Source organism: Thalassophryne amazonica, chromosome 2 (assembly GCF_902500255.1).
Source record: "Thalassophryne amazonica chromosome 2, fThaAma1.1, whole genome shotgun sequence".
Lineage (NCBI taxonomy): Eukaryota > Metazoa > Chordata > Actinopteri > Batrachoidiformes > Batrachoididae > Thalassophryne > Thalassophryne amazonica.
Window position 1 is genome coordinate 5,775,938 of NC_047104.1, and position 26,603 is coordinate 5,802,540.

The 26,603-nt window shown below is 42.1% G+C and overlaps 1 protein-coding gene across 1 annotated transcript in view; it reads right to left on the bottom strand.

Annotated features, from left to right (window-relative positions):
- The window catches only part of herc1 (HECT and RLD domain containing E3 ubiquitin protein ligase family member 1), a 155,674-nt gene that overhangs the window by 102,060 nt on the left and 27,011 nt on the right, over nucleotides 1-26,603 (bottom strand). The window contains 19 exon segments of the mRNA XM_034160392.1: nucleotides 1,563-1,733; nucleotides 1,816-1,926; nucleotides 2,000-2,106; nucleotides 2,186-2,341; nucleotides 4,512-4,684; nucleotides 4,844-5,081; nucleotides 5,191-5,311; nucleotides 5,403-5,618; nucleotides 7,462-7,736; nucleotides 12,125-12,173; nucleotides 12,289-12,409; nucleotides 13,044-13,386; nucleotides 15,017-15,188; nucleotides 17,034-17,154; nucleotides 18,079-18,193; nucleotides 18,279-18,452; nucleotides 19,979-20,203; nucleotides 21,344-21,535; nucleotides 21,841-21,973. Of these exon segments, the coding sequence (XP_034016283.1) occupies nucleotides 1,563-1,733; nucleotides 1,816-1,926; nucleotides 2,000-2,106; nucleotides 2,186-2,341; nucleotides 4,512-4,684; nucleotides 4,844-5,081; nucleotides 5,191-5,311; nucleotides 5,403-5,618; nucleotides 7,462-7,736; nucleotides 12,125-12,173; nucleotides 12,289-12,409; nucleotides 13,044-13,386; nucleotides 15,017-15,188; nucleotides 17,034-17,154; nucleotides 18,079-18,193; nucleotides 18,279-18,452; nucleotides 19,979-20,203; nucleotides 21,344-21,535; nucleotides 21,841-21,973 (3,213 nt within the window).

Below are 26,603 nucleotides of genomic sequence, written 5' to 3' on the forward strand. Positions count from 1 at the left end.
ATACTGTTGACCATAAAATTTTATTACAGAGATTAGAGCATGCCATAGGTATTAAAGGCACTGCGCTGCGGTGGTTTGAATCATATTTATCTAATAGATTACAATTTGTTCATGTAAATGGGGAATCTTCTTCACAGACTAAGGTTAATTATGGAGTTCCACAAGGTTCTGTGCTAGGACCAATTTTATTCACTTTATACATGCTTCCCTTAGGCAGTATTATTAGACAGCATTGCTTAAATTTTTATTGTTACGCAGATGATACCCAGCTTTATCTATCCATGAAGCCAGAGGACACACACCAATTAGCTAAACTGCAGGATTGTCTTACAGACAGGTTACAGACATGGATGACCTCTAATTTCCTGCTTTTAAACTCAGATAAAACTGAAGCTATTGTACTTGGCCCCACAAATCTTAGAAACATGGTGTCTAACCAGATCCTTACTCTGGATGGCATTACCCTGACCTCTAGTAATACTGTGAGAAATCTTGGAGTCATTTTTGATCAGGATATGTTATTCAATGCGCATATTAAACAAATATGTAGGACTGCTTTTTTGCATTTGCACAATATCTCTAAAATTAGAAAGGTCTTGTCTCAGAGTGATGCTGAAAAACTAATTCATGCATTTATTTCCTCTAGGCTGGACTATTGTAATTCATTATTATCAGGTTGTGCTAAAAGTTCCCTGAAAAGCCTTCAGTTAATTCAAAATACTGCAGCTAGAGTACTGACAGGGACTAGAAGGAGAGAGCATATTTCACCCATATTGGCCTCTCTTCATTGGCTTCCTGTTAATTCTAGAATAGAATTTAAAATTCTTCTTCTTATTTATAAGGTTTTGAATAATCAGGTCCCATCTTATCTTAGGGACCTCATAGTACCATATCACCCCAATAGAGCGCTTCGCTCTCACACTGCAGGCTTACTTGTAGTTCCTAGGGTTTGTAAGAGTAGAATGGGAGGCAGAGCCTTCAGCTTTCAGGCTCCTCTCCTGTTAAACCAGCTCCCAATTCAGATCAGGGAGACAGACACCCTCTCTACTTTTAAGATTAGGCTTAAAACTTTCCTTTTTGCTAAAGCTTATAGTTAGGGCTGGATCAGGTGACCCTGAACCATCCCTTAGTTATGCTGCTATAGACTTAGACTGCTGGGGGGTTCCCATGATGCACTGAGTGTTTCTTTCTCTTTTTGCTCTGTATGCACCACTCTGCATTTAATCATTACTGATTGATCTCTGCTCCCCTCCACAGCATGTCTTTTTCCTGGTTCTCTCTCTCAGTCCCTAACCAGAAGACTGCCCCTCCCTGAGCCTGGTTCTGCTGGAGGTTTCTTCCTGTTAAAAGGGAGTTTTTCCTTCCCACTGTCGCCAAGTGCTTGCTCACAGGGGGTCGTTTTGACCGTTGGGTTTTTCCGTAATTATTGTATGGCTTTGCCTTACAATATAAAGCGCCTTGGGGCAACTGTTTGTTGTGATTTGGCGCTATATAAATAAAATTGATTGATTGATTGATGTGTGCCAGATAAACTGGAGTGTAGGAGCAGGACAAAACTCTACCTTCCATTGGTAGCATCCAGAGGAGATACCAGTGGAGGCCAGGCCGTAGCCTTTACCCCCACTGCCGTGGGTCAGACCCTGGCCATTTTCCACCACACAACATTGAACCTTCTCAGGGTCAAAAGACACTTCTTGGATGGGAAGGTTTTCATCCTCCTCCTCTGTCTCGCCCTTTGAATGAAAGAAAACAAGTGTTTAAAACATTGAGATTCGGGACATGTGGGCAGAAAATGAGGTTAATCTGTTATCACACCTGGAGTTTGAGTTCCTGCATCCTTTCTTTCATCTGGCTCGAGTGCTTAGCTTGAGCAATCGGAGCTTCCCACATGCAGTCGGACAACAGGGAGAACAGGCGCTCCACCACCTACAACACAAGCGGCTGTATATAATCACATTAATCTGCTGATTGACAGCAGTAATTTTTTTTTCCTGTATACCTGTGACAGTTGGTCATCGTCCATATTGGCCTCACAGGAAGGCAACACAGCCTCCAGAACGTGCAGAGCAAGAAGCCGAGTTCTCAAGTTCCCCACCAGAGGGACGCCTAAAAATGAAGTGCGACAGGCTCATTCCTGCATTCACGTGACATTTAACATTTGTTTGTGCCGTCAGATTGTCGGTACCTGAGCAGCACTTCTGTGCCGCGATGTTCAGCAGCACTTCAGTCCATTTGGGGGAGGCCATCTTGGACTGGATCGCCTTGGAGGACACCACTCTTCTTAAGAAGACGAGAAAGTCTCCAAGGTGCAACTCCGCTGTGTGTTGCTTGCGAAGCAAAGCTAAAAAAAAAAAATTATAAAAATGATAGCACATCAGATCGGCATGTCCGCAATGAAGACATAAAAAAATATAACCTGATCACAAATGCAAAACCTAAATTTGCATATTTGCTTACTGCTGGCATTAAACAAATAATGTATATGTATTTGCCTGAAGTTGTTTCCTTTCTGGGGGCCTGAAACAGCCCACAGGTATTTAATGAGAAAGTCCAAATTACCAAGGCCACACAGTCACAGAAGAAACATACTAGCTTCAAAAATATTCAGTGAATAGTTTTTGAGAAAATAAGTGGAGTGTTTTTTTGTTTGTTTTTCATTTTTGTACCCTTCTGGGGGAGCACATGGGGGGTTTTAGAGTTATTCTTGGTCAATGGAAATCTTTTTGTAGGTTGACAATGATTCAAGGAATCCACATGCAGAATTACTGAAAGAGCAGTTTTTCAGCAATAAATTGGGATTTGTGTAAAATGTCATTTAGGCCCATTTGGGGGGGGGGGGCTAGGCAACCCTTAGCATGATCCAAGGACAATGACATTTTTCTCACCTATGAGCAGGCACCAAAAGAATCTTTATGTAAAGTTACAGAATTGATTCAACATATTTTCTTCAATAAAGCAAACAGTGGCTTTGGGGGCGACGGGGCTTCTTGAAGGTGCTGGGGGCTCCACCGAGATTCAATCAGAAAGTCCAACGTACCATGACCATTAAGACCCCCAAGAACTGCCTGGACCAAATTTCAGAAGTATTTCTCAATGGTTCTTGAGTAAATCATGGGGCGCACACTGCACACCACACCGTAATCCTGATGGCATCAGCCCCGTGGTGGTTCACCCACAGGACGAAAAATGCATGTGGGCATGGGCTCTCCTTCTAGTGCAGCAGATAACAGAGTATTTACTGAGGAATCGTGAAAATGGCGATAGAAGCACCAAATTCAGCACAAATACACCTTAGACATTACTCTTTTTGGGGAAAAAAAAAAGATTGGCCATTTGATTTTTCATGTGGGCACCCAGGTGGGGGGGGGGGTTGTCAATCGAAGAATTACACAGGAGTGAAAATTAAAAGATGCGCCAATCATATAGAAAACTACATCACATTATTTGTCTGATCACAAAGATTCCAAAAAGGGTATAGTTTGGACAATCTGTGACTGAACGTTTTAGAGTTATGGGGTAAAAACACCAAGAATGGAGACAAAGGTCAATTTCAGTTTGAACTGGGGTCAAAAGTTAAAGTTGCTCTAATTTTGGTCAAAAGTGATGCAAATTATTGGTTGAGTTGACAGGGTTTTTAATAAGGAATAGTTTACACCATGCGTCATGCTTAGTTATCATGTTACGGGTATATGCCACGTCATAGAATCCAATGGCCGTTGACATTGTTTGACTGCATTTATATCGCACTTTTCCATCTGCATCAGATGCTCTAAGCGCTTTACACATCAATGCCTCACATTCACCCTGATGTCAGGCTGCTGCCATACAAGGCGCTCACTACACACCGGGAGCAACTAGGGTATTAAGGACCTTGCCCAAGGGCCCTTAGTGATTTTCCGGTCAGGCTGGAATTTGAACTGAGGTCTCAAGCCCAATGCTTTAATGACTAGACCATCACCTCCCCTATGACCTTTACTTTGCAGACCAAACATTCAACACAGTCAAAACTATTCCATGTATTAATCCTATAAGCTCAACCAATAGTTTGTACCACAATTTCCCAAAATTGGAGCAACTTTAACTTTCTGACCCCTGTACAAACTGAAACTGACCTTTGTCCCCATTCTTGCTGTTTTTAGCCCATAACTCCAAAACATTCAGTCACAGATTGTCCAAACTATACCTTTTTGCAATCTTTATGATCGGACAAATAATGTGGTGTGGTTTTCAATATGATTGGAGCATCTTTTAATTTGGACCCCTGTGTAATTCTTCAATTGACCCCTACATGGCTGCCTATTGAAAATTAAAATGGCCAATCGTTTTTTTTCCAAAAGAGTAATGTTTAATTTGTTGCTTCTATCACCATTTGCAGGATCATTTCATTTATCTGCTGCACTATTCGGCTGCATTACACTGATGAACTGTTGTTGTGACATTTGGATAATGAAAGAAAATGGCAATTTAAGTATCCTTCAAATGGAGTTTTTCAGACCAAATTCATCCATCACCTCTGAAGTCTTTCTTTTCAGAGTCAGCGTGGTCTTGGAGCTTGTCGTCTTCCTTGTCTTCTCCAGAGGACAGAAGGCTTACTCCTGCCTGAGAAAGCAGGTTCTTCAGCTGACTGCAGAGGAGGTCCAACAGAGACTGGACAACCTTGGGACTGAGCTTGTCTGCGTAGGTCCTGCAAATCCATAAAGACAAGAGTTATCCATTACACACATCAATAATTAAAAGTCCAGATGAGGAAAAAGCACATGTAATAATTTATTCATACGTACAGTATTCACCCTTATCTCAAACCTACTCTGGCCCCTCTAGTTTACAACCTCCTGCCTCTTACCCGGTGCTGATGGCCAGTATCTGCAGCAGCCGCGTGGAGGCGACCTTCAGTGCAGTACTGAGCTGGGAGACTCCAGGTTTCTGCAGCAGCTGGAGGGGCTGCCCCAGCATGGTCTCTGTGCCACACAGCTGAGACAGCACATTGAGCAAACCGCTGGAGATAGCCAGCGAGACATCCACTGGCTGGTAGCGCACGCTCAGTGCAAACACAGTCACCAGAAGGAGGCGCTGCTGCGCTTCTAGAATGTTAAAGGAAGTATGACACAGAGGTCAAGAAGTTAGGCAGACCAGAGTCAGACCAGAGATGTTTGACCTGCTGTACGACGGTGGAACGTGTATGTTTCGTACCGATGTGGTGCTTGTTGGCCTGCAGCGCGCTCTCGAGTGTAACAGACAGCTGCTGGTAGATCTTATGGACAGCTGTCTGAATTTCCATCTGGATATTCCTCTTAGCAGCGTTTACGCCATCCTGAAAAGCAAAGAGAGCACCATGTTAGAAGAAGAAGGAAGAAAAGAGAGAGAACATCGTTACATTACTTAGCGTGTGAATGAGGTCGTACTTGGTAGTGGTGCAGCTGCACGCTGTCTCTCTTGAGCCCTCCAGCACCGACTGTGCCGAGGCCGAAACAACCGGCCAGGAACTGCAACCTGACCGAGGTGAGTAAGGACGAGGACTGGAAGGCACTGCCGGATCGATCAGCGTTCCCGGACTGGCTGCCCTTCTCCTCCATGCCAGAGATCAGCACCACAATCTGATGGAGAGCTTCTAGTCGCAGCTGGAACGGCAGCGCAGCACATTGGTCACATGACGAGTTCAACCAGGGTCACGTGTCTGTCTGCTGAACTCCTGACAATTCAGTTGTGGGGTGTTTGCTTTCCCTTGAACTTTTATTTGTGCCATGATTTGTTAATGAAGATTGTCCATTAACCACATAAGAGGCATTTCGAGAGACAAAGAGCCCAGTTTTGGTCATTAAAACATTTTGGCACTTATTTAAGTGATGTCTTCGGTCAACCTTTAACTGGACGGTTTTAACTTGGATTTGTGAACTAGTTCATCTTACAATGAGGAAGACCAAGGACGACACTTGGATGATTGAGTGCTACACAGGCGTTAAAGTCTAGGTAACACGATATGTAATTTTTTATTTTATTTTTTTGGGAGTATTTAAGACTAAAATTAAACAACAGTTTGAAATGTATCCTTTCCTGGTGTGCAGTTACTGAAGAGATAAATATTCGGATTTTGAACTAAAAACCAGGAACTTCCAGGTGAGTCCTGACACTGGAGAAGGAGGAAGTGGCATCAGCACCAGAACGATTATCTTAATTGGCCCATTAATTTATGGATTTTTACAGGCTACTGACAGCCCCGTTTCCACAGAGTGGATCGGGTCAGTGATGCACAGTGTTATAAGTGTCAGAACGGTTAATTCTCGCCAGCAGAAAGCTTTTGATTGGCAGGTGGAACACTTATATTGACGAGTGTGCACACACGGTGTCTGCGGCTTCTCCACTCGACACGGAGGCAAAACTGAATATTTTCACAGTATTTTTTATTTATTTATTTTTTCTTGTTTTGTGGATCATGGGATAATTTCATCATGTGCAGACTGAGACGTTATGAGCAGATGAGGCTCCGCGAGTCTTTCAACCTGCAGTGCAAACTGGCCCGCGGTGGAACAAGGAGGATCCGTTAACAGCAGGGACTCAAACCATAATGGACGTTTCTTAAGGCCTGACAACAAATTAAATTTTCAGATGTTTTCATCAAACTGATGATGATCTCACTGAAACAGACAGGTAAGACTATATTATTTACTTAAAGTGTGAATGGCTTTAAATAATAACATGTTACGCTACTAACATAAAGTACACTAACTGTATTCAAGAAGGAAACAATATTATTTTAAAAATAGCTGATATTTTCAGTCCCTCGTGACATTTTAAAGATTTGAAATGTATGTACCTGTTTCTCATAAAAAATGAATAAAAAAATCCACACTTCCTAATCACTTTTTTCTGATGTCAGACAGTAAAAGTAATTTTTCTTTTTTTTTAATCAGTTGATTACGACCAAAGAGCTGTCAATTTACAAACAAAAAAGTGTATCACCTCCACCTGCATGCCGAAATCACCTGCATTATTTTTTTTATAATCACCATTCTGTGTTCTGAACTCTGCCAATAACGTCACTGTTGTCAGACTGAAGGTTTTCGTCCAAGGTTTAGTCTCCCTCATTGTGATCTAAACAAGACTCAAAACCATATGGCTGTATTTCACACAGCTTCTTCAGAATTACCTTCAGACTGGACTTAAAACCAGGAATTGAATGTAGGTCTACATATTAGTAGCCCGAACCCTTACTCTACTGATTCCACTGATTTGAAGACCAAAACAACAACTTTAATAGACTTTCATTCATATTCCAGATATTTTGGCTGCAGATTACTTTATCTTAAGTCATGGAACACTGTCAGCACACGCTGAAACATCTTAACTCCACGAAAAGCCAAAGTCTAGTCTAGTGACCAACGAAAAGCTCAATCATGTTGTCTTCAGTATTACGTAGCAATACAACAACAGATGTGAACAGAGACCTGTGAAGTCCTTACTCACCTCTGCCCTGCTCTGCTGCTGTTCCATAGCCAGGATCATGGCCTGTGGGTTGGTGGACATGTTCTCTTCTGGCTCCTTGAAGGCTGGAGTCAGGCCGACATCTCTGCTGATAAAGCTGACCGTGTTGTCAATGAGCGCGTGGATGCCCAGGGAGCGGCTCAGGTCCAGGTCAGAGTCTTCGTAAGAGTGAGTCCAACTGTACCTGTGGCGCTGACGACTCAGTTTGGCCCGGAACCAGGACTCAGCCAGTGAGTCCGGGGAACAGTGCAGGAGGCCTGACGACAGTAAGAGATGTTTTTTTCTTAAACACTCACCTCCACTGATTTAAGGCTTGTGTTTAATAACTAAAACAAAAAAAAAAAAGCAAAAACTACATGGTGAAATGTGACTAAACAGTCAAGTGGCTCCAAAACGTTTTTACAGGTCAAGTTCACCCCCATAAAGATTCAATTATTATCAACATTGTGTCAAATGTGTGTCAAATATATGAATTACTTATAATCAGTCACTATGGACACCAAGAACATGTTGTTATTATTCTCTTTTTTTCTAAAGGGGTTCTGACCCAAAACACAAAAGCCTTTCTGCACTCATGGTGCAACTGATAAACAAAACTGATGGCTTTCAACAATAACATCACCCCCAATTAACTAGACATCATTGGGGGAAAGTTTTCTTCATAAAAACTGTCAGTGGTTTAACTTCCTGGACTCAGCATCAGAAGTGTGTCTGTACATGGGGAAACTCTTGAACTTCACATTCACTTATCTCGGCAGTGACATACGTCCTTTGAGATCGAGAGATGGAGTCATGAGGTGTTTTGCAATGCTGATCTCTCTGAAGAAGACTGAAGGTCTGAGCCTTCAGGGTCCCCCAGCTACGTCTCTCACTGTGTGGTGATGAGACATGGACTCTAACCTGTGACATCAGATGACTAGTGCTGGGTTGAAAAGACGGATTTGCCAATTTTAAATCGATTCTCATTTTAATTCCCACATACATACATACATACATATATATATACATACATACATATATACATACATACATACATATATATATAGATAGATACTCAAAACTATAAACGCAACACTTTTGGTTTTGCTCCTATTTTGTATGAGATGAACTCAAAGATCTAAAACTTTCTCCACATACACAATATCACCATTTCCCTCAAATATTGTTCACAAACCAGTCGAAATCTGTGATAGTGAGCACTTCTCCTTTGCTGAGATAATCCATAACCCCGATGAGGACGACAAGCATGCAGATGAGCTTCCCTGAGACGGTTTCTGACAGTTTGTGCAGAAATTCTTTGGTTATGCAAACCGATTGTTTCAGCAGCTGTCCGAGTGGCTGGTCTCAGACGATCTTGGAGGTGAACATGCTGGATGTGGAGGTCCTGGGCTGGTGTGGTTACACGTGGTCTGCGGTTGTGAGGCTGGTTGGATGTACTGCCAAATTCTCTGAAACGCCTTTGGAGACGGCTTATGGTAGAGACATGAACATTCAATACACGAGCAACAGCTCTGGTTGACATTCCTGCTGTCAGCATGCCAATTGCACGCTCCCTCAAATCTTGTGACATCTGTGGCATTGTGCTGTGTGATAAAACTGCACCTTTCAGAGTGGCCTTTTATTGTGGGCAGTCTAAGGCACACCTGTGCACTAATCATGGTGTCTAATCAGCATCTTGGTATGGCACACCTGTGAGGTGGGATTAATATGTAGTATTAATATGTTGCATAACTAGAGAATCAGGTTTTAACAGTTTTAACATTTACCCAAATCAATATCGGATCGAATCGTATTGAATCAAAATAATCGATTCTGATTCTTACGAATCAGAATTGAATCGATTCTTGATATTTGAATTGATACCCAGTCCTACAGATCATGACTGGATGTCTTTAGTATTCTGTCTCTATGGAGGATCACAGAGTATCAAAAGCATCAAACGAGCGGTTAATTAGACAATAAGTATCACGTGCATTCCATCGGCTTTGACACCTGGGCCACGTGGTGCGCATCTCTGTGTATTATCCAGCATGTAGGCACCTGAGTGTTGCCTATTTTAACTACTAACTAAATTTTAACTATTAGAGAAAAAATTACTCATAACCATCCCAAAGACGTATCGTTCTCTTTGGGATGGTTTCAGTAATGCTGGTATTTGGTTAGACTCTTTCTCTCCGATTGTTCTGAGTTATTTTCATTAGTTACTTCCTCCAAACCATCAACATGTCTATTAGACCCCATTCCTACCAGGCTGCTCAAGGAAGCCCTACCATTAATTAATGCTTCGATCTTAAATATGATCAATCTATGTTTATTAGTTGGCTATGTACCACAGGCTTTTAAGGTGGCAGTAATTAAACCATTACTTAAAAAGCCATCACTTGACCCAGCTATCTTAGCTAATTATAGGCCAATCTCCAACCTTCCTTTTCTCTCAAAAATTCTTGAAAGGGTAGTTGTAAGACAGCTAACTGATCATCTGCAGAGGAATGGTCTATCTGAAGAGTTTCAGTCAGGTTTTAGAATTCATCATAGTACAGAAACAGCATTAGTGAAGGTTACAAATGATCTTCTTATGGCCTCAGACAGTGGACTCATCTCTGTGCTTGTTCTGTTAGACCTCAGTGCTGCTTTTGATACTGTTGACCATAAAATTTTATTACAGAGATTAGAGCATGCCATAGGTATTAAAGGCACTGCGCTGCGGTGGTTTGAATCATATTTATCTAATAGATTACAATTTGTTCATGTAAATGGGGAATCTTCTTCACAGACTAAGGTTAATTATGGAGTTCCACAAGGTTCTGTGCTAGGACCAATTTTATTCACTTTATACATGCTTCCCTTAGGCAGTATTACTAGACAGCATTGCTTAAATTTTCATTGTTACGCAGATGATACCCAGCTTTATCTATCCATGAAGCCAGAGGACACACACCAATTAGCTAAACTGCAGGATTGTCTTACAGACATAAAGACATGGATGACCTCTAATTTCCTGCTTTTAAACTCAGATAAAACTGAAGTTATTGTACTTGGCCCCACAAATCTTAGAAACATGGTGTCTAACCAGATCCTTACTCTGTATGGCATTACCCTGACCTCTAGTAATACTGTGAGAAATCTTGGATTCATTTTTGATCAGGATATGTCATTCAATGCGCATATTAAACAAATATGTAGGACTGCTTTTTTGCATTTGCGCAATATCTCTAAAATTAGAAAGGTCTTGTCTCAGAGTGATGCTGAAAAACTAATTCATGCATTTATTTCCTCTAGGCTGGACTATTGTAATTCATTATTATCAGGTTGTCCTAAAAGTTCCCTGAAAAGCCTTCAGTTAATTCAAAATGCTGCAGCTAGAGTACTGACAGGGACTAGAAGGAGAGAGCATATCTCACCCATATTGGCCTCTCTTCATTGGCTTCCTGTTAATTCTAGAATAGAATTTAAAATCCTTCTTCTTACTTATAAGGTTTTGAATAATCAGGTCCCATCTTATCTTAGGGACCTTATAGTACCATATCACCCCAATAGAGCGCTTCGCTCTCAGACTGCAGGCTTACTTGTAGTTCCTAGGGTTTGTAAGAGTAGAATGGGAGGCAGAGCCTTCAGCTTTCAGGCTCCTCTCCTGTGGAACCAGCTCCCAATTCAGATCAGGGAGACAGACACCCTCTCTACTTTTAAGATTAGGCTTAAAACTTTCCTTTTTGCTAAAGCTTATAGTTAGGGCTGGATCAGGTGACCCTGAACCATCCCTTAGTTATGCTGCTATAGACTTAGACTGCTGGGGGGTTCCCATGATGCACTGAGTGTTTCTTTCTCTTTTTGCTCTGTATGCACCACTCTGCATTTAATCATTAGTGATTGATCTCTGCTCTCTTCCACAGCATGTCTTTTTCCTGATTCTCTCCCTCAGCCCCAACCAGTCCCAGCAGAAGACTGCCCCTCCCTGAGCCTGGTTCTGCTGGAGGGTTCTTCCTATTAAAAGGGAGTTTTTCCTTCCCACTGTCGCCAAGTGCTTGCTCACAGGGGGTCGTTTTGACCGTTGGGGTTTTTCCGTAATTATTGAATGGCCTTGCCTTACAATATAAAGCGCCTTGGGGCAACTGTTTGTCGTGATTTGGCGCTATATAAAAAAAATTGATTCGATTTGATTTGATTTGAGGACCCCAGCGGATGGAGAAAGGAAACACCCATTCTTCACCTGGCTGCAGCTGATTGATGATGCTGGCCATGCACCAGCTGTCTGCCTGGGTGGTTGCCATCCAGGACCCAAGCTGGATCCATGGTGTCATGAATGCAGCAAAGCCCAGCACCAGGGCATGTTTCCAAACTTGACTAGTTATTGACAACTCACAAAGCTAATGTGACCCATCATGATCTAACTGGAACAAATTAGGCAGCTCGTATCTCAGGTTTAAATGATGGTGATGCTGGCAGAGCCGCTTTCTCTGTCACTGTAAAAACAATCACGCAGTCTGAAACCACAGTCAGTGGTGATTCTTGGACCCACTGAGTACTCATGGTTAATTTGGTGCCTCCATAGCTGTTCATGGTAACTGAGAGAGTAAACACTTCCTGTATATGTAGCAAATCTTGACCGAGTGGTGCCCTGGTGGATTTCCTGGACAAAATCTTTTACCTCTTCTGTGAGAAAACATCAGGTCCAGGTCAACATTTCTCCTGCTGCTCTAAAAGAGAAAACCCAACATTATATTAAAACTAAAAACACTGCCAAATCCCGATGTGCAGATAACAGGCACAATCAGAGATGTGAGTGTGTGCTGTGTGGGTGGGCTGGGTTACCAGCGTGTAGCCCTCTTCATCCGACTCGGGCTGGGAGAGGTCCAAGTCACTCCTGGACTTCATCAGTCTGTAGCTGGGGCTGCTCTGCATCGAGCGGTTCTCTGCACTCAGACTCTCACTCCTACAAACGAAGACAAACAGCAGCAAGAACATCCTCTGAACACCACGTACAGTGAGGCGCCTTAAATGTGTACTGCTACATGCCTGTAGGGGGCAGACAGTGGTCTCAGAAATGGAGAATAAGATGATGCTGCATTGCTCGGGTCAGGTCAAACTATCGCTGAATTTTTGGTTAGCATTATTAAGTTACATCAATAGCTACAAATTAAGATCTGGAGAAACGTTTTCACTTTTTGATGGTCTGTTACAGCACACAGCCCGACCTCAGTCTCTACAAAAAATGTGTTTGTAGAATTTCAGAAAAAAGATCTCAAGAATCATCCTATTTGTGTTTGTAACTTCTGTTGCCATGTTAACATAAAGGAAAAAAAATGCAGGATGCTATCATGTCAACATGGATGAAACTGTCTGAGGAATGTTTCCAGCACCTTGCTGAATTGACGGTACGACACTCCTGAAAGCAAAAGCAGGTCCAACCCAGAACCAGCAAGGTGTACCTGGTGAAGTGACGAGTGAGTGTGCGGAACAATCACTCATCAAAGAAATCATCACTTTGATCACATGCGTCTAAAATTTTTATTTTTCATTCCTTCTAAATCTGATCATTTTGATGACAACTCAGCGGCAGCGCTCACCTGGTCATGAAGGTCAGACACTCCTGTGTTCCTGAAGCTGAGTGGGTCTGGCCCTCGTCCTGGTCCTGGTCCTGCTTGGTCAACTCACCCAGCACGGGGCTCACTCCCAGTATCAGTAAGGCACAGTGGTGGATCACTGAGTTACAGGCCGCTGTGTACAGATCCTGGCCCTCCGGCAGACCCGTGCTGCCCCTCCTGCCCTGCTGAGACAGGACGCCTTCCTCCTCGCCACCTCCTCCGCTCCTGGAGACCGAGCCGGAGCCCAGAACCGTGCCGCTGCTGGCCCGCTCCCTGTCCCGACTGCGAGCGACATCTCGCGCTGAGAGGAAACATTGAAAGATTTCTGTGTCGTGCGACGTGCACATACACACGAGATGCTGAGGTTAGTCCAAACGGCAGCTGTAAAACCAACTGCAGAGTTTCACTAGCAAAGCACAAACAACACAACACAAACAAAAGCCCTCAGCTGAACAGTCACACTGAAACGAGTGCATTTTTACGTTGTTCTAACAGGCCTGAAAATACAACAGGAGCGCTCTGAGAGCACAGCACCCCCTGCTGGCAACCGCTGCTTTGGTACAAGTACTGCTACGTTCCGATAAGATTTGAAGGTATGTGACAGTTGATTTCAGAATACAGACACCAACTCATGAAACTGACAGAGTCGAGACTTGTTAACCAACAGCCATAACTCTGGTCAAATAGGCCCAACGCCAACCATATGATAATATGCAGATTACCAACCTATAACAAGGATCAGCACCAAGTTTCACAAAATTCCTCCAAAAAGTGAGAAAGGAGTAGAACCCGACTGATATGGATTTTTTGAGGCCGATGCCGATAACGATATTTGGATGAAAAAAATGCCAATAATCGATAAATTGGCTGATTTGCCGATAAATCAGCCAATCAGCTGAATGTTTCAACCTCTTAGCAGTAAACGAAAGTTTTTCATGCTAGAAATAAGGTCTACACAATGTGGACTTAATAAAAAGTGTGACCGATGCAATGAAGCACATTTGACACATTACTACATAAACTGAATTAATCAAACTTAGTTGAACTGAAACGGGAGAAGTGTGGAGTGAATGTAATTGCAAAGTTATTACAAACAACATCCTTATAAAAATACTTGTATGCTTTTGTCAGCCGATCAGTGCAGTGTGACGGCGAACTATGGGGGCCGGTGATGAACACATTTAAGCAGGGTGTAAGTAGCTCTCAGCTAAATGGAGTCAGCGCTCCATCTACTGGACAAACGGTGCAAGGATATTTTACATTGCCGACACAAACACTATTTCAGTAACTGTTCTGTTTATGAGAAATTATCGGCGTTCTATCGGCAAAATTTCGGCCGATAGCGAGTACTTTGAAAAGGGCTTATATCGGCCAATAATATCGGCCAGCCAATATATCGGTCGGGCTCTAGAAAGGAGTTGATTTCAGAACGCTTATACCCTTTGTGAGACGGATGGAAATCACCACAACATAATCCCCCTTCGGCCAACGGGTAATAAAAACTGATTTAATCCCTCCGTCTGCAACAACACAAACATACGCGTATATCTGCAAAGTAATAAAAGGCAATAAAATGCCACTTTTTAGAGGTTTAGCTTGTCCTGTACATTTACACTGTTGACATGTTTAGCCCATGATGGTGTTAGCATCCCAACTCAATACTCCACCAATCACTGCAAAACTGTTTTTTGTTTCCAGTGAAAAGTTTAATGCTAAACCATCTAAAAAAAATAAAAGCTTGGTTAGAAAATCTCAATGTTCTCCTTCAATGCCATTTAAAGGTTCAGAAAAATGCACATCTCTCCAGAGAGAGGTCCAAAGGAGAGTCCCGGTGACTGGAACCGTAGACAAGCTTTGGCTTTCACCACAACAACTCTACAGCTGAGACAGAATCGTGCATTGTTATGTCATATGGCATTCCTGATGGTTTGGACACTGAAAGCGGGCGCACTTACTCCCAGCGGTCATCACTTCATGTTCTCGGTCCTCCTCCTCCTCGTCTTGGTCCTGGTGGCCCTCTTCTCTCTCACGGTCAGCTCGCTCCTCAAGCTCCGCCTCCTCGTCGATGGTACGTGTGAAAGAATGTTCCTGAGGGTCCATGTCCAGAGAGTCCTGATTGTCTGAAATCTGGGGAAGGTGTAAGAAAACAACATCCAATTTGTATATGAATGTTTTTGTTTTGTTTCTTTGTAATTCTTAATTATATATATATATATATATATATATATATATATATATATACAAACATACAAATATATATATATATAAACACAAATTACCTGGAGACAACTCACCATGCTCGCTTTTGGGGAGCAGCCACTCAGTAAAACAAGCGTCATCAGGAGATGACATGCCCCCCCCCGGTACCCACAAATCAAATCAGTAATAACAAAATGTCAGGGGATCACCCAAGTACACCCTTATGCTAAATATGAATAGAACTGGCCAACTGGTTCTTGAGGCAGACGGACATGCTGATCGTTATATCCCCGTATTTCATACAGAGGGGATGAATAAAAAAAACAAAAAACAAAAATTCATTCAAATGACCTTACATTTTAACAGCACATGTAGAAACAACTCAAAATTTTACGTTCAATGTTTTTTCTTTTCTTTTTCACTGGAAAGGAAAAGGCGTTTTGTGTGTTACAGTACGCTCAAACACACGGTGCACATTTTGAAAACTTATGAAATCGTTCATGAAATCCACAAACCTTTGAATTTCTCATTCAAATTTGGACAAATAAATCTTATTTTGCTCAACATGAAACCTGTTACGTTTCACTTGTTCAGTCGACGTAGTTACTCAGATACATCTTAAATGATATCCAATTTTTTTAAACACTCTGTACTAAAAAAGAAGGTCTAGATTCAGCCTTCAACATTTTAGTCACTGAACTCTTTCCAGCTGTGCCGAAGATTTCCAAATTATGTTTTTAACAGAATCCAAATGTAATAAAAAGAAAACTGTAAAAAGTAAAAAGAAAAAAAGGGGGAAAAAAAAATCACAGCAATTTTTTAAATTAGACATGTAGAATTAAAAAAAATGTGATTTTGATGAACTATTATTTTAAGCCCATATTTTGGTATTTTTCCTGATGGAAACATTCAACACACAACAATAGTTCAAGGAGAAACAGAAAGTTGCCCAAACAGTAATTTACAGTTTCTACTTACGATAAAGTCTGCACATTTGGTGATTTTTTTTTTTTTTTTAAGAAAATATGCCTTTCAAACACACTGCAGAGGGCTACCTGATACATTTCCTTTGTCTTTCTCTTTGTTTGTCATATTCATGAGTCACTGGGGTTGAAGTGACAGAATGTGGGCAGATGTTCTGTGCAGCACAGAGGCATGCTGGGTGAAGGGGTTGTTTTTAGAATATAAAGGGAGGTGAGGGTGCTGGTGTTTTATTTTATATTCGTTATGACACTGAAGTCGTTTACAGGCATCATCTATTTACAGGGCTGACATCACCACAGTTACAGTCGAGATGACTGGCTGACATATTACGAAGAATCTGGCTAAGATTATGAATACGTGCATCATATCCAGCACTGGAAAATGTTATGAATCGGCACAACTGCAACAGAGCACCTCTCGCGCAAAGTCAGATACACGTGGTTTCGGGGGAATTCTCCCGTCCTGCTGTGTCTGGACAAAGTGGTTATTGTATCACAGATATCAGTGATAAATGATAATGTGATTCAGAACATTCAACTAAAAAAATAATCTGTTCATTTGTGTTTGAAAAACTAGGTATCTGAAACTAGTAACACTATAAAGAAGTCATCAGAGACAAACCCTAAAGACCGACTGTAATGCTGCTCTATCCTATTTTTAAATCCATCTATTGGAGCTCAAGGAGGCGGATCACCGGCCCAGTAGAACACAGGCAATGTGAGTTTGACACCTCGTCTCTAACCACACACCAACACCACTGAGAAAACAGTCTGACTTCTGTTTACTCACCCTCCGTTCCCGTGAAGAAGATCGGGTCTGAATGAAATCCATATTCTTACAGGCCAGCAGCCGGTTTCGTACTTTATAAACACTGCGATAAACCTCTGCCAGACATTTAGATGGCTGGTACCTATGGAGTAAATAAAAAATTAAATGTCTAATACCTATGATGCGTCTATGTATTCAAAGCTATTATGCAAACAAGCAACATATATGCTAGCGCACCTACACACCCTGTGCTGACTGTATCCGCTAACTATTGTTTTATGTTTCAACACCAGAAGGCACAAACCTACTCAAACACTGGAAAACATTTGTTTAGAAACTCAGTGATGTAACAAAGCCCCCTATAACATTAGATTTAGTTCAGGGATAAATGGAAAATGTGCAGTACATTGGTTCCCAAGAACCAGGATTAGGAAACACTGGCTTAGTTAGACTCACTGGCCACTTTATTAGGTACACATTTCTAGTACCGGGTTGGACGCCCTTTTGCCTTCAGAACTGCCTTAATTCTTGGTGGCATAGATTCTACAAGGTGTTGTAAACGTTCCTCAGAGATGTTGGTCCATACTGACATGATGACTTCACACAGTCGCCCATTCAACCAGTCTGTCCATCATCCTCTGACCTCTGACATCAACAAGGCATTTTCGTCCACACAGCTGCTGCACACTGGATATCTTCTCTTTTTTGGACCATTCTCTGTAAACCCTAGAGATGGTTGTGGGTGAAAATCCCAGTAGATCAGCAGTTTCTGAAATACTCAGACCAACAACCATGCCATGTTCAAAGTCACTTAAATCCTCTTTCTTCACCATTCTGATGCTTGGTTTGAACTTAGCAAGTCATCTTCACTATGTCTAGATGACTACATGTACTGTGTTTCTGCCATGTGATTGGCTGATTAGCTATTTGTGATAAGCAATTGAACAGGTGTACCTAATAAAGTGGCCGGTGATTTTAAAGTCTGATTCTGGTTTGTTGATTTCAATGCACCTTGACAGTCGAGTTAAAAATTTCAACCTCTATTCATGCTATCACGGTGCAGTACCTCCCCTCTCCACAGGCTTGGCCCAGCAGACACGTGTGCTTCAATAAGGCCGCGAACACAAACCGAGACACGGTGTCTAACAGGGACTCGTTACTGAGAGATGCGTTGTCCCAGTCTGTAACACAGTAACCATCACAGTCAATGTATCAGTTCAGGTTACTTCCTTAGAAATAATCAAAAGGTTGTTAACACATGCAGACCTTTGCCGATGACGTAGTCCTGCATGCTGATCCAGAGGCTGCTGGCAGGTTCTTTAGAGGAGCCCAAAGCCAGATCCACCAGGAGGCTCAAGTCAGGATGCAGCGTGTACTCAAAGGGCTTTTGTTCCTCGTTTCCAGACAGCGCTGCCTCCAGCAGAGAGCTAATGCAAGTATCTGAAAGTGAAGGAACATTCGTCACACCTCAGGTCATGAAGCAGCACACCTGCTGAAATGAAAACTGGAAACGATAATCCAGAGGCGTGCAGAAAAAGCTTTGAGCCAACTAAAACAAAACGACACCACATGAGGCAGCAATAAGACTCGGTCACAACTGCACGATGAGAAACAGAGTTGACAAAAGAACGAAATTATACCAAATTAAAAGTCAGTGTGGCAGATGAGATTCATAAGAACACAGAATAACCCAACCCCAGTCCTCAGAGACCCCTAACCTGCACATTTTCTACCTGCTCCCCCCACAGCTGACTGGCTGACTGCTAGGTCTTGACTGGCTGAGCACACTTCTGTCAGAGCAGGGACTCAACATTCTCTGTGAGTGAATGGCCAAGCGACAAAGTCGCCTAGGGGGTCTGGGACATGCACCCCCAGGAAATTTGGGGGGGAAAAAATGGTGCAAATTGGTGCATTCTGAGAGCATTTTGGTCAGGTTTTTCTTGGTTTAAAACACAGTGGTATTTGGCTCTTATACTGGAAAAAAATATGGCTCAAGTCTTGACTTCACTAACATTTATTTACTATCTTGTATGTTTTGTCTGTATTAAGTTTCCACAAATGGACTGATTGTTTGCATTAACTGACTTTAATTCTGCTTTCATTGTTTTAATTCTACATTTATCAAATTCTAAGTGTCTTTAAAAAAAAAAACAAATCAATAATTACACCCTTTCTGCTTTTAGTAAATAACAGAATTAAACACGTTAAATATTGCCAATGAAAATTTTTTGGGCACTTGTAATTTAAAAGTGATGCAATAGTTAAAAAAATTAAATAAAAAAAGTGTTGGGTGAAGTGTTGGCTTTTTTAAAGACACTGGACTCGAGTGGATTTAGTACTGCTATAACGGACTGATGCAGCAGGTGGCAGCAGTGCAACAATAACGATGCTGGCTTCCATTAAACGCCAACGCCATGGGGGGGGTGGGGGGGTAACATTTGATTTACTGCACAGTGACACACATTTTGAAAGGAGCGCATTTCGTGATAAAATAAAGCCATAAAGAGTAAAAACTGAAGGAAATCAATTGTAAGTCCTGAAAGTTTCTGTAGGAAGTATTTTAGCCATAAGGTCAAGTGACAGGGAGAAGTGTTGGCTTTTTAAACACTTGAAAGACACTGGAGTCATCGAGAGGATTTAGTGCTGCTATAACGGACTGATGCAGCAGGTGCAACAATAACGATGCCAGCTGCCACTAAACGGCATAGAAGAAGAGAAGGGTACGTTTGATTTACTGCACAGGAGGGACAGACGTTTTGAGAAGCACGTTTCGTGACAAAATAAAGCCATAAAACATATACATATATTTTTTTTTAAGTTAGCAGTTTTATATAATGATATACACAGAACATGGAAATACATTTTGACAGAAATCTGTATACAAACGGAGGTTTTGCAGCTATGCCCTGAGGACATCACAGTCAGGTGGAATCTGGCACTGAGCAGTATGTGTGTCCTCTCTGTACCTAGCTGGGGGATGTCCATCTCCAAGCCGTTGCTGAAGAGGGGCGTTTTAAGCCAGTAAGCGGTATCCTGTTCCTCCAAGGACGTCGGGGCTCCCTGTAACATGCCCCCTAGGCAACGGCCCAGCAACAGAGCAATCGTCCTCTCCAGGTCCACAAGCCACACCCAGGAGAGCACAGGCTGTGGGAGGAGCATTCCTGAGGCTGGTTCAGCAAAGTCTGAGGTACCTGAAGAATCAGACCAAGCAAAGACAACAACACCCGTCCAGGTCATCAAATATCAACTTTTAGGACTACAGTATATATGTCAGGTTACTGAAAATCCCAGTGAGCTCTTTCTGCTTCTCCCTTTACTGTAAATTTTCTGAGTGTCATTTTATCATTTTTACACTGCAGTGTAAACACACTTTTGAGACCTGATCTACCAGCTGAAATGTCAGCAGCAGGCTGTAAACTGTCTCAGAGGATGATAATTTACACACTGCTGTAAATATTTTTACTGGGAGCTGAGGTTCGCTTCCAATGTCTTTTCGACAATGTGTAAATTTTCTTGAATGGCATCTTATTTTTTTTCTCCTCTGCAACCATGCAATTTGAGAACATGCCCTATTTTTGGTGCGTTTCACTGATTGCAAGACCAAACATAATTTTCCCAAAATTCTGTTCATAAGGAAGAATTGTGAACAGTGCTTCGATGAATCAACAGAAACTATCAGAACTAAAATCCATCAGGAACAGAAGGAGAAGATCCATTTTGGGCAAATTTAAGTTTCACCCTCCAAAAAAAAGGTCCATTATTTTTACAAAAAGAGAAGGACTTTCTATGGGCTGTGGACAGCTGACGGTGATGAACAGATGACCACTGGTTCAAATGAGCTAAAAATAAGAGTAATAATAATAATAAAGTAATAATAATCAAAGTTTGACTACATGAGATCCCAAAAAGAGGAAAAGCTTCAACACTGTGAACATGCTTTGTGCAGCGACCAACAACAGGGAAATAACCCCTCCACACCGATAGGAATGCCCTGTAAGGTCGAGGATGAGCCCCCCCACACCCCCCAACAAGGCACTTTTAAATCTGTCATTGAAATGCCTTATTAAGAAGTGAGTGTACTTAGTGTTGCAACCCTGACACAACGTAGCCTAGAAAAGCCTCAAAACCCATAATAATAACAAAATAAAAAAAAATTTTTCCACGTATTCATTTCCTTTGTTGATCACCTTTTTCGAGTCTTAAATGCAACAGTTTGCAGGCTGCTTTGCAGCATTCGGGTTGCATGATATCAGAAAGAATTGTGTTGTGCGTTATCTTTATCAGAGGTGCTATTTAATGCTTGGAGTCATTTTCTTTGCTTTCATGCTCACCGTGAAGAGGCCACTGAAGCTCCTGGTCCTCCAGAGGGGAGGCAGCAGGCAGAAGCCTGTTGAGACGGTCCAAAGGGGGCAGCAGGTCCAACAGGTGGCTCAGTAGGGGCCTGGCCACCGACACAGGAAGCAGTAGCAAGGAGTTGATGATCTGGCACAACATACTTCCTGCCGCCGACACGTAGATCACATCTGGGAAACAGACAGATGTGGAATGTAGGTCGACTTTTTAACGTAATGGGAGTGACAAAAAGAAAATAATTTTGAATTCTTCAGTTTTCTGCTCTAAAGTTTACTGCAGAATCAGAGAACTGACCAAAATTACAGTAAATTATTTATAATGTGGAACTGACTTACATTCTACATTATAAGACAAAATGTGAAAAATAAAGACAGAGATACAATAAAGTGACCAAAGACTCTGGAAAAAAAGATAAAGGCAGGAGGATCATGAAGAGAAAATAAGCGAGGCGACAAAGTGACTAACTGGTCTCCACCTTGCAGCTTCTCTCGTATGCTGCCGTTCCAGGAGCTCTCTCTAATCAGGGAGGCCGAGCGGGAGAAGATGTCCGTGGCGTGAGGCAACAGCAGCTGCAGGTGCTTGTGGAGCAGAGCCACACTGCTGGAGTTCTGAGGGCAGACACATCAACAACATGTCAAACAAACCCTGCACCTCAGGGACAACAGTGTGTTTCTGCTCAATTAAAACCCCAACACATTATATGTCAATCATCAGCCAAATCCCACTCTTTGGGAGATCAATGAAAGTGGAGCTGAAGTGTTGTGCTGCTTTTGTCACGTTAAAGTTGCTCTGGAACTGTGCAGCAAAGTGAACTCATAATTTTGTGCTGCAGCCGAAGGGAGTAACTGTAAAGCAAGCGATACCAGAACTGTCCTGTACAAGGAAAAAGGGTCAAACAGAATACTGATCCTCAAGCCCAACCTTGAATGTTTACAAGGTCTTAGCAAAGTATAATATACGGAGGCAGGTTTCACCCCGATCCATGAAGTGCTTGATTATTTTAATGCTTCAGAGATTCACCCACCTGGTGGCCACAATTATAACTGAAATGCACCCAATGTTAAACATGTCTTTGGTTTTAATGGGGGTACACGGTGTACCAAGTTTTACCTCAACAGTCTTTTTCAAGATACAAGCAGATCCATGAGTATTTGGACAGTAACATCTTTAGTAATCTTGCCTCAGTACTCCACCACAAAGGATTAGAAATTAAGTGCTTGTAGAGTCATCCTGTCATCCTTCAGCTTTAACAAAATAGGCCATGGTCCAGAAGTGGCACCCGCCCCACCGCCATATCAACAAAATCAAGATTGCTTGTTTTTTCCAAGTCTCTGGATCAAGTAATCATGATTTTGAATGTTAACACTGAAAATATTAGGATGCAATCCATGTTTTAGCTACTTAAATGAGTCAAAACATGAATTAAACGAGGGTAACCCCAAATCATAAATTGCCACTTTTCGTAAAACACAAATTTTATGCTGTATTAATTAGGGATTGACCAATGTAGATATTTAAGGGCCGACATGATTATCGACATCCTTTGGAGCCAGATACCGATATCTGAGGCCGAAATTTGCCTGCAGTAAAAAGTGTAAATATTTAGTATAACACACACTTGAACAAACGAACAAATAAATAAATCCAGCCGACACATCTCCAGTCTGCATGCTGTCTTCTATGGCCGTCTGTGAGACAGCAGCCTTCAGCACTGACAAGCTCAAATTGTGACATCTAACAAATCAAGTAATGCTGTGGGAGGGACTTTGTTACAACCCAGAAAGCAGCTATTCATACTTTAAAAGCGTGGTATGGGCTAACAGACCCTCAGTGCCCGAAGTCAGGGGCCATTGGCTCAATATGATGGACGCATCACACACATCAGTGTGCAGAATAAATTAAAGTACAACCCTAACTCAAGTGAAGTTGGAATGTTGTGAAAAATGTAAATAAAAACAGAACACAATGATTTGCAAATCCTCTTCAACCTATATTCAATTGAATACACCACAAAGACGGACCACAAAGGGACTGGCATGAGCCGGGGCCGGGATGGGGTGTGGGATGAGGACAGGAGGGGGTAGGGGGAGGTGGGAGCATGCTTTGAGTCTCTGTCCATGTGTGAGTCAAATGAGTTGGTTTCTGTCCCTGTGTGCCCGAGTTGGAAAAGATAAGAAGAAGGCAGCCGAATGGTCACCAAGGCCTAGAAATTCTTCTGGAGGAAAACAACGGGGCATTTTGTCCTTCAAAGGCTGATAAGCCTGCCATGTTTATGGTTGAGCAATGAAAAACACCTTTACAACTTCACATGAACAACCAGATCCAATTATGAATATTCCCTGGTCTCCGACATCTTCCTTTGCAAGGTGTGCATTTGCTCCTAGATGTTATCCATTTTGCGTCTGAGTTTAAGGGTTAACGCAGTCTGAGAATGTATCGCCTTGCCCAACTCATTAATCATGACGGACAAGTGAGGGATCGTGGTTCTGGTGGCAGCCGTCTTGCCAATTTTCCGGTAGGTCAGGGCAGCACATAAACCAATAAGTACCAGCCCTCCTACAATAAAACCAAATATAAATAAATCTTCGATGTCCTCCACAGAGAATGGCGCAAAGCATGCGACACGCCAAGTCTCCAAGGAGTCAAGAACATAGCCTGCAGGATAGGTTCGATCTGGGCAAGCAGGGTCCCCTGGCCCTGATTTTCTTGTTGAAAAAAATGGTGTCAATAGCATTCAGAGACCAACTGATCAATTCCATGGTTAATCCAATATAGTTTGAAGAATTCACAGTCTGGTGAAGTAGGGGGACTTGAAGGTTGAAGCAGAGATAGAAGAGGAGATGCGAGTCCCAAGCTGTATCCAGCTTGGGACTCGACTTACATCACCTTTCCTTCTAACAACAATCAATAAGCGTTTGGGAACTGAGGACACTAACTGTTGAAGCTTTGTAGGTGGAATTCTTTCCCATTCTTGCTTGATGTACGACTTCAGTTGTTCAGCAGTCTGGGGTCTCCATTGTCGTATTTTGCTCTTCATAATGCGCCACACATTTTCAATGGGCGACAGGTCTGGACTGCAGGCAGGCCAGTCTAGTACCCACACTCTTTTACTACGAAGCCATGCTGTTGTAACGTGCAGAATGTGTCTTGGCATTGTCTTGCTGAAATAAGCAGAGACGTCCCTGAAAAAGACGTTGCTTGGATGGCAGCATGTGTTGCTCCAAAACCTGAATGTACCTTTCAGCACTGATGTGTCATCACAGATGTGTAAGCTGCCCATGCCATGGGCACTAACACACCCCCATACCATCACAGATGCTGGCTTTAGAACTTTGTGCTGGTAACAGTCTGGATGGTCTTTTTCCTCTTTTGTCCGGAGGACACGACGTCCATGATTTCCAAAAACAATTTGAACTGTGGACTCATCAGACCACAGCACACTTTTCCAGTTTGCGTCTGTCCATTTCAAATGAGCTCAGGCCAAGACAAGACGGAGACGTTTCTGGATGTTGTTGATGTTTGACTTTCACTTTACATGGCAGAGTTTTAACTTGCACTTGTAGATGTAGTGACGAACTGTGTTAACTGACAACGGCTTTTTGAAGTGTTCCTGAGCCCACGTGGTAAGATCCGTTACACAATGATGTCGGTTTTTAAATGCAGTGCCGCCTGAGGGTTCGAAGGTCACGGGCATTCAATGCTGGTTTTCTGCCTTGCCGCTTATGTGTAGAAAGTTCTCCAGATTCTCTGAATCTTCTGATTATATTATGGACTGCAGATGATGGAATCCCTAAATTCCTTGCAACTGAACATTGAGAAACATTGTTCTTAAACTGTCGGACTATTTTTTCACACAGTTGTTCGCAAAGTGGTGATCCTCACCCCATCTTTGCTTGTGAATGGCTAAGCCTTTTGGGGATGCTCCTTTTATACCCAATCATGACACTCACTTGTTTCCAATTAACCTGTTCACCTGTGGAATGTTCCAAATAGGTGTTCATTGAGCATTCATCAACTTTCCCAGTCTTTTGTTGCCCCGTCCCAGCTTTTTTGAAATGTGTTGCAGGCACCCATTTCAAAATGAGCAAATATTTGCACAAAAACAATAAAGTTTATCAGTTTGAACATTAAATATCTTGTCTTTGTGGTGTATTCAATTGAATATAGGTTGAAGAGGATTTGCAAATCATTGTATTCTGTTTTCATTTACATTTTACACAACGTCCCAACTTCACTGGAATTGGGGCTGTACTTATGGAGTATGTTCATGTCCGATCTGGTTTTTGTAATCATGTTTTTAGCTTCCTGGTTCGTAATGAAAATACACATTGTGGACCGACTGTCATGGTAACCAGTCCGATATGGGAAAATATTCAACTGGTAATCAGCCAATCAAAGCGCGCATAGCGATGCAGCTAGGGATGGGTATCATTAAGATTTTATTGATAGATTCCCTTATCGATACCTCTTGTGAAGTTTTTGTGTACTAAAAGTAGGCTTTACAGGTTTTCTATGTCAGCGGGTCAAAGAGCTTTTTCTTATCGTGCACCCGCTCTGTGGAACGGTCTTCCTGTGACCGTGAGGCAGTCGGAGTCCGTGGACATTTTTAAGTCAAGAATTAAAACCTATTTTATTCTCTTTCTTATGAATAGTTTTTATTTTGTTATCTGTTTTATTCTTTTACTTCTGTTTTTAATTATGTATTTGAATTCTTTTAAATTTTTAATTTATTTTAATTTTTTATGTTGAACTGTTCTGTGTGAGGCGCCTTGAGACGGCTTTTGTTGTGATTTGGCACTTTATAAGCTGATTAAATTGAAACTGAACAACATTTTATTGAGTCTTAAAGTAAATAAATATGAAATTGGTCACTGGATCCTTAAACTCTGGACATAAACTCTACATGGTGGATCCTTGATCTCTGGACATAAACAGAAATAAAATCTGTAGTTTTTGACAAAAGCTTTTCCTTTCAGACACTATTGGCATAAATGTCACTCCATACATCTGCGCTGTGCTGAGCTGCTGTGCTGCACGAATGCAGAACGTCTCATTTTGTGAGGAAAAAACGTTTTTGTTGATTGTAGTTTCTTGTCTGTATTGCAACGTTTCTAAGAGGTGTCATTTTATTTAAAGCAGCAATTCGTTTTGAAGTTGTTAATTCCGACTGGACTCTGTCTCAGCAGAGAGCCGCACAGCGTTCGAAGCTGTGCCAACGGAACGGAGGACGATTCTCGT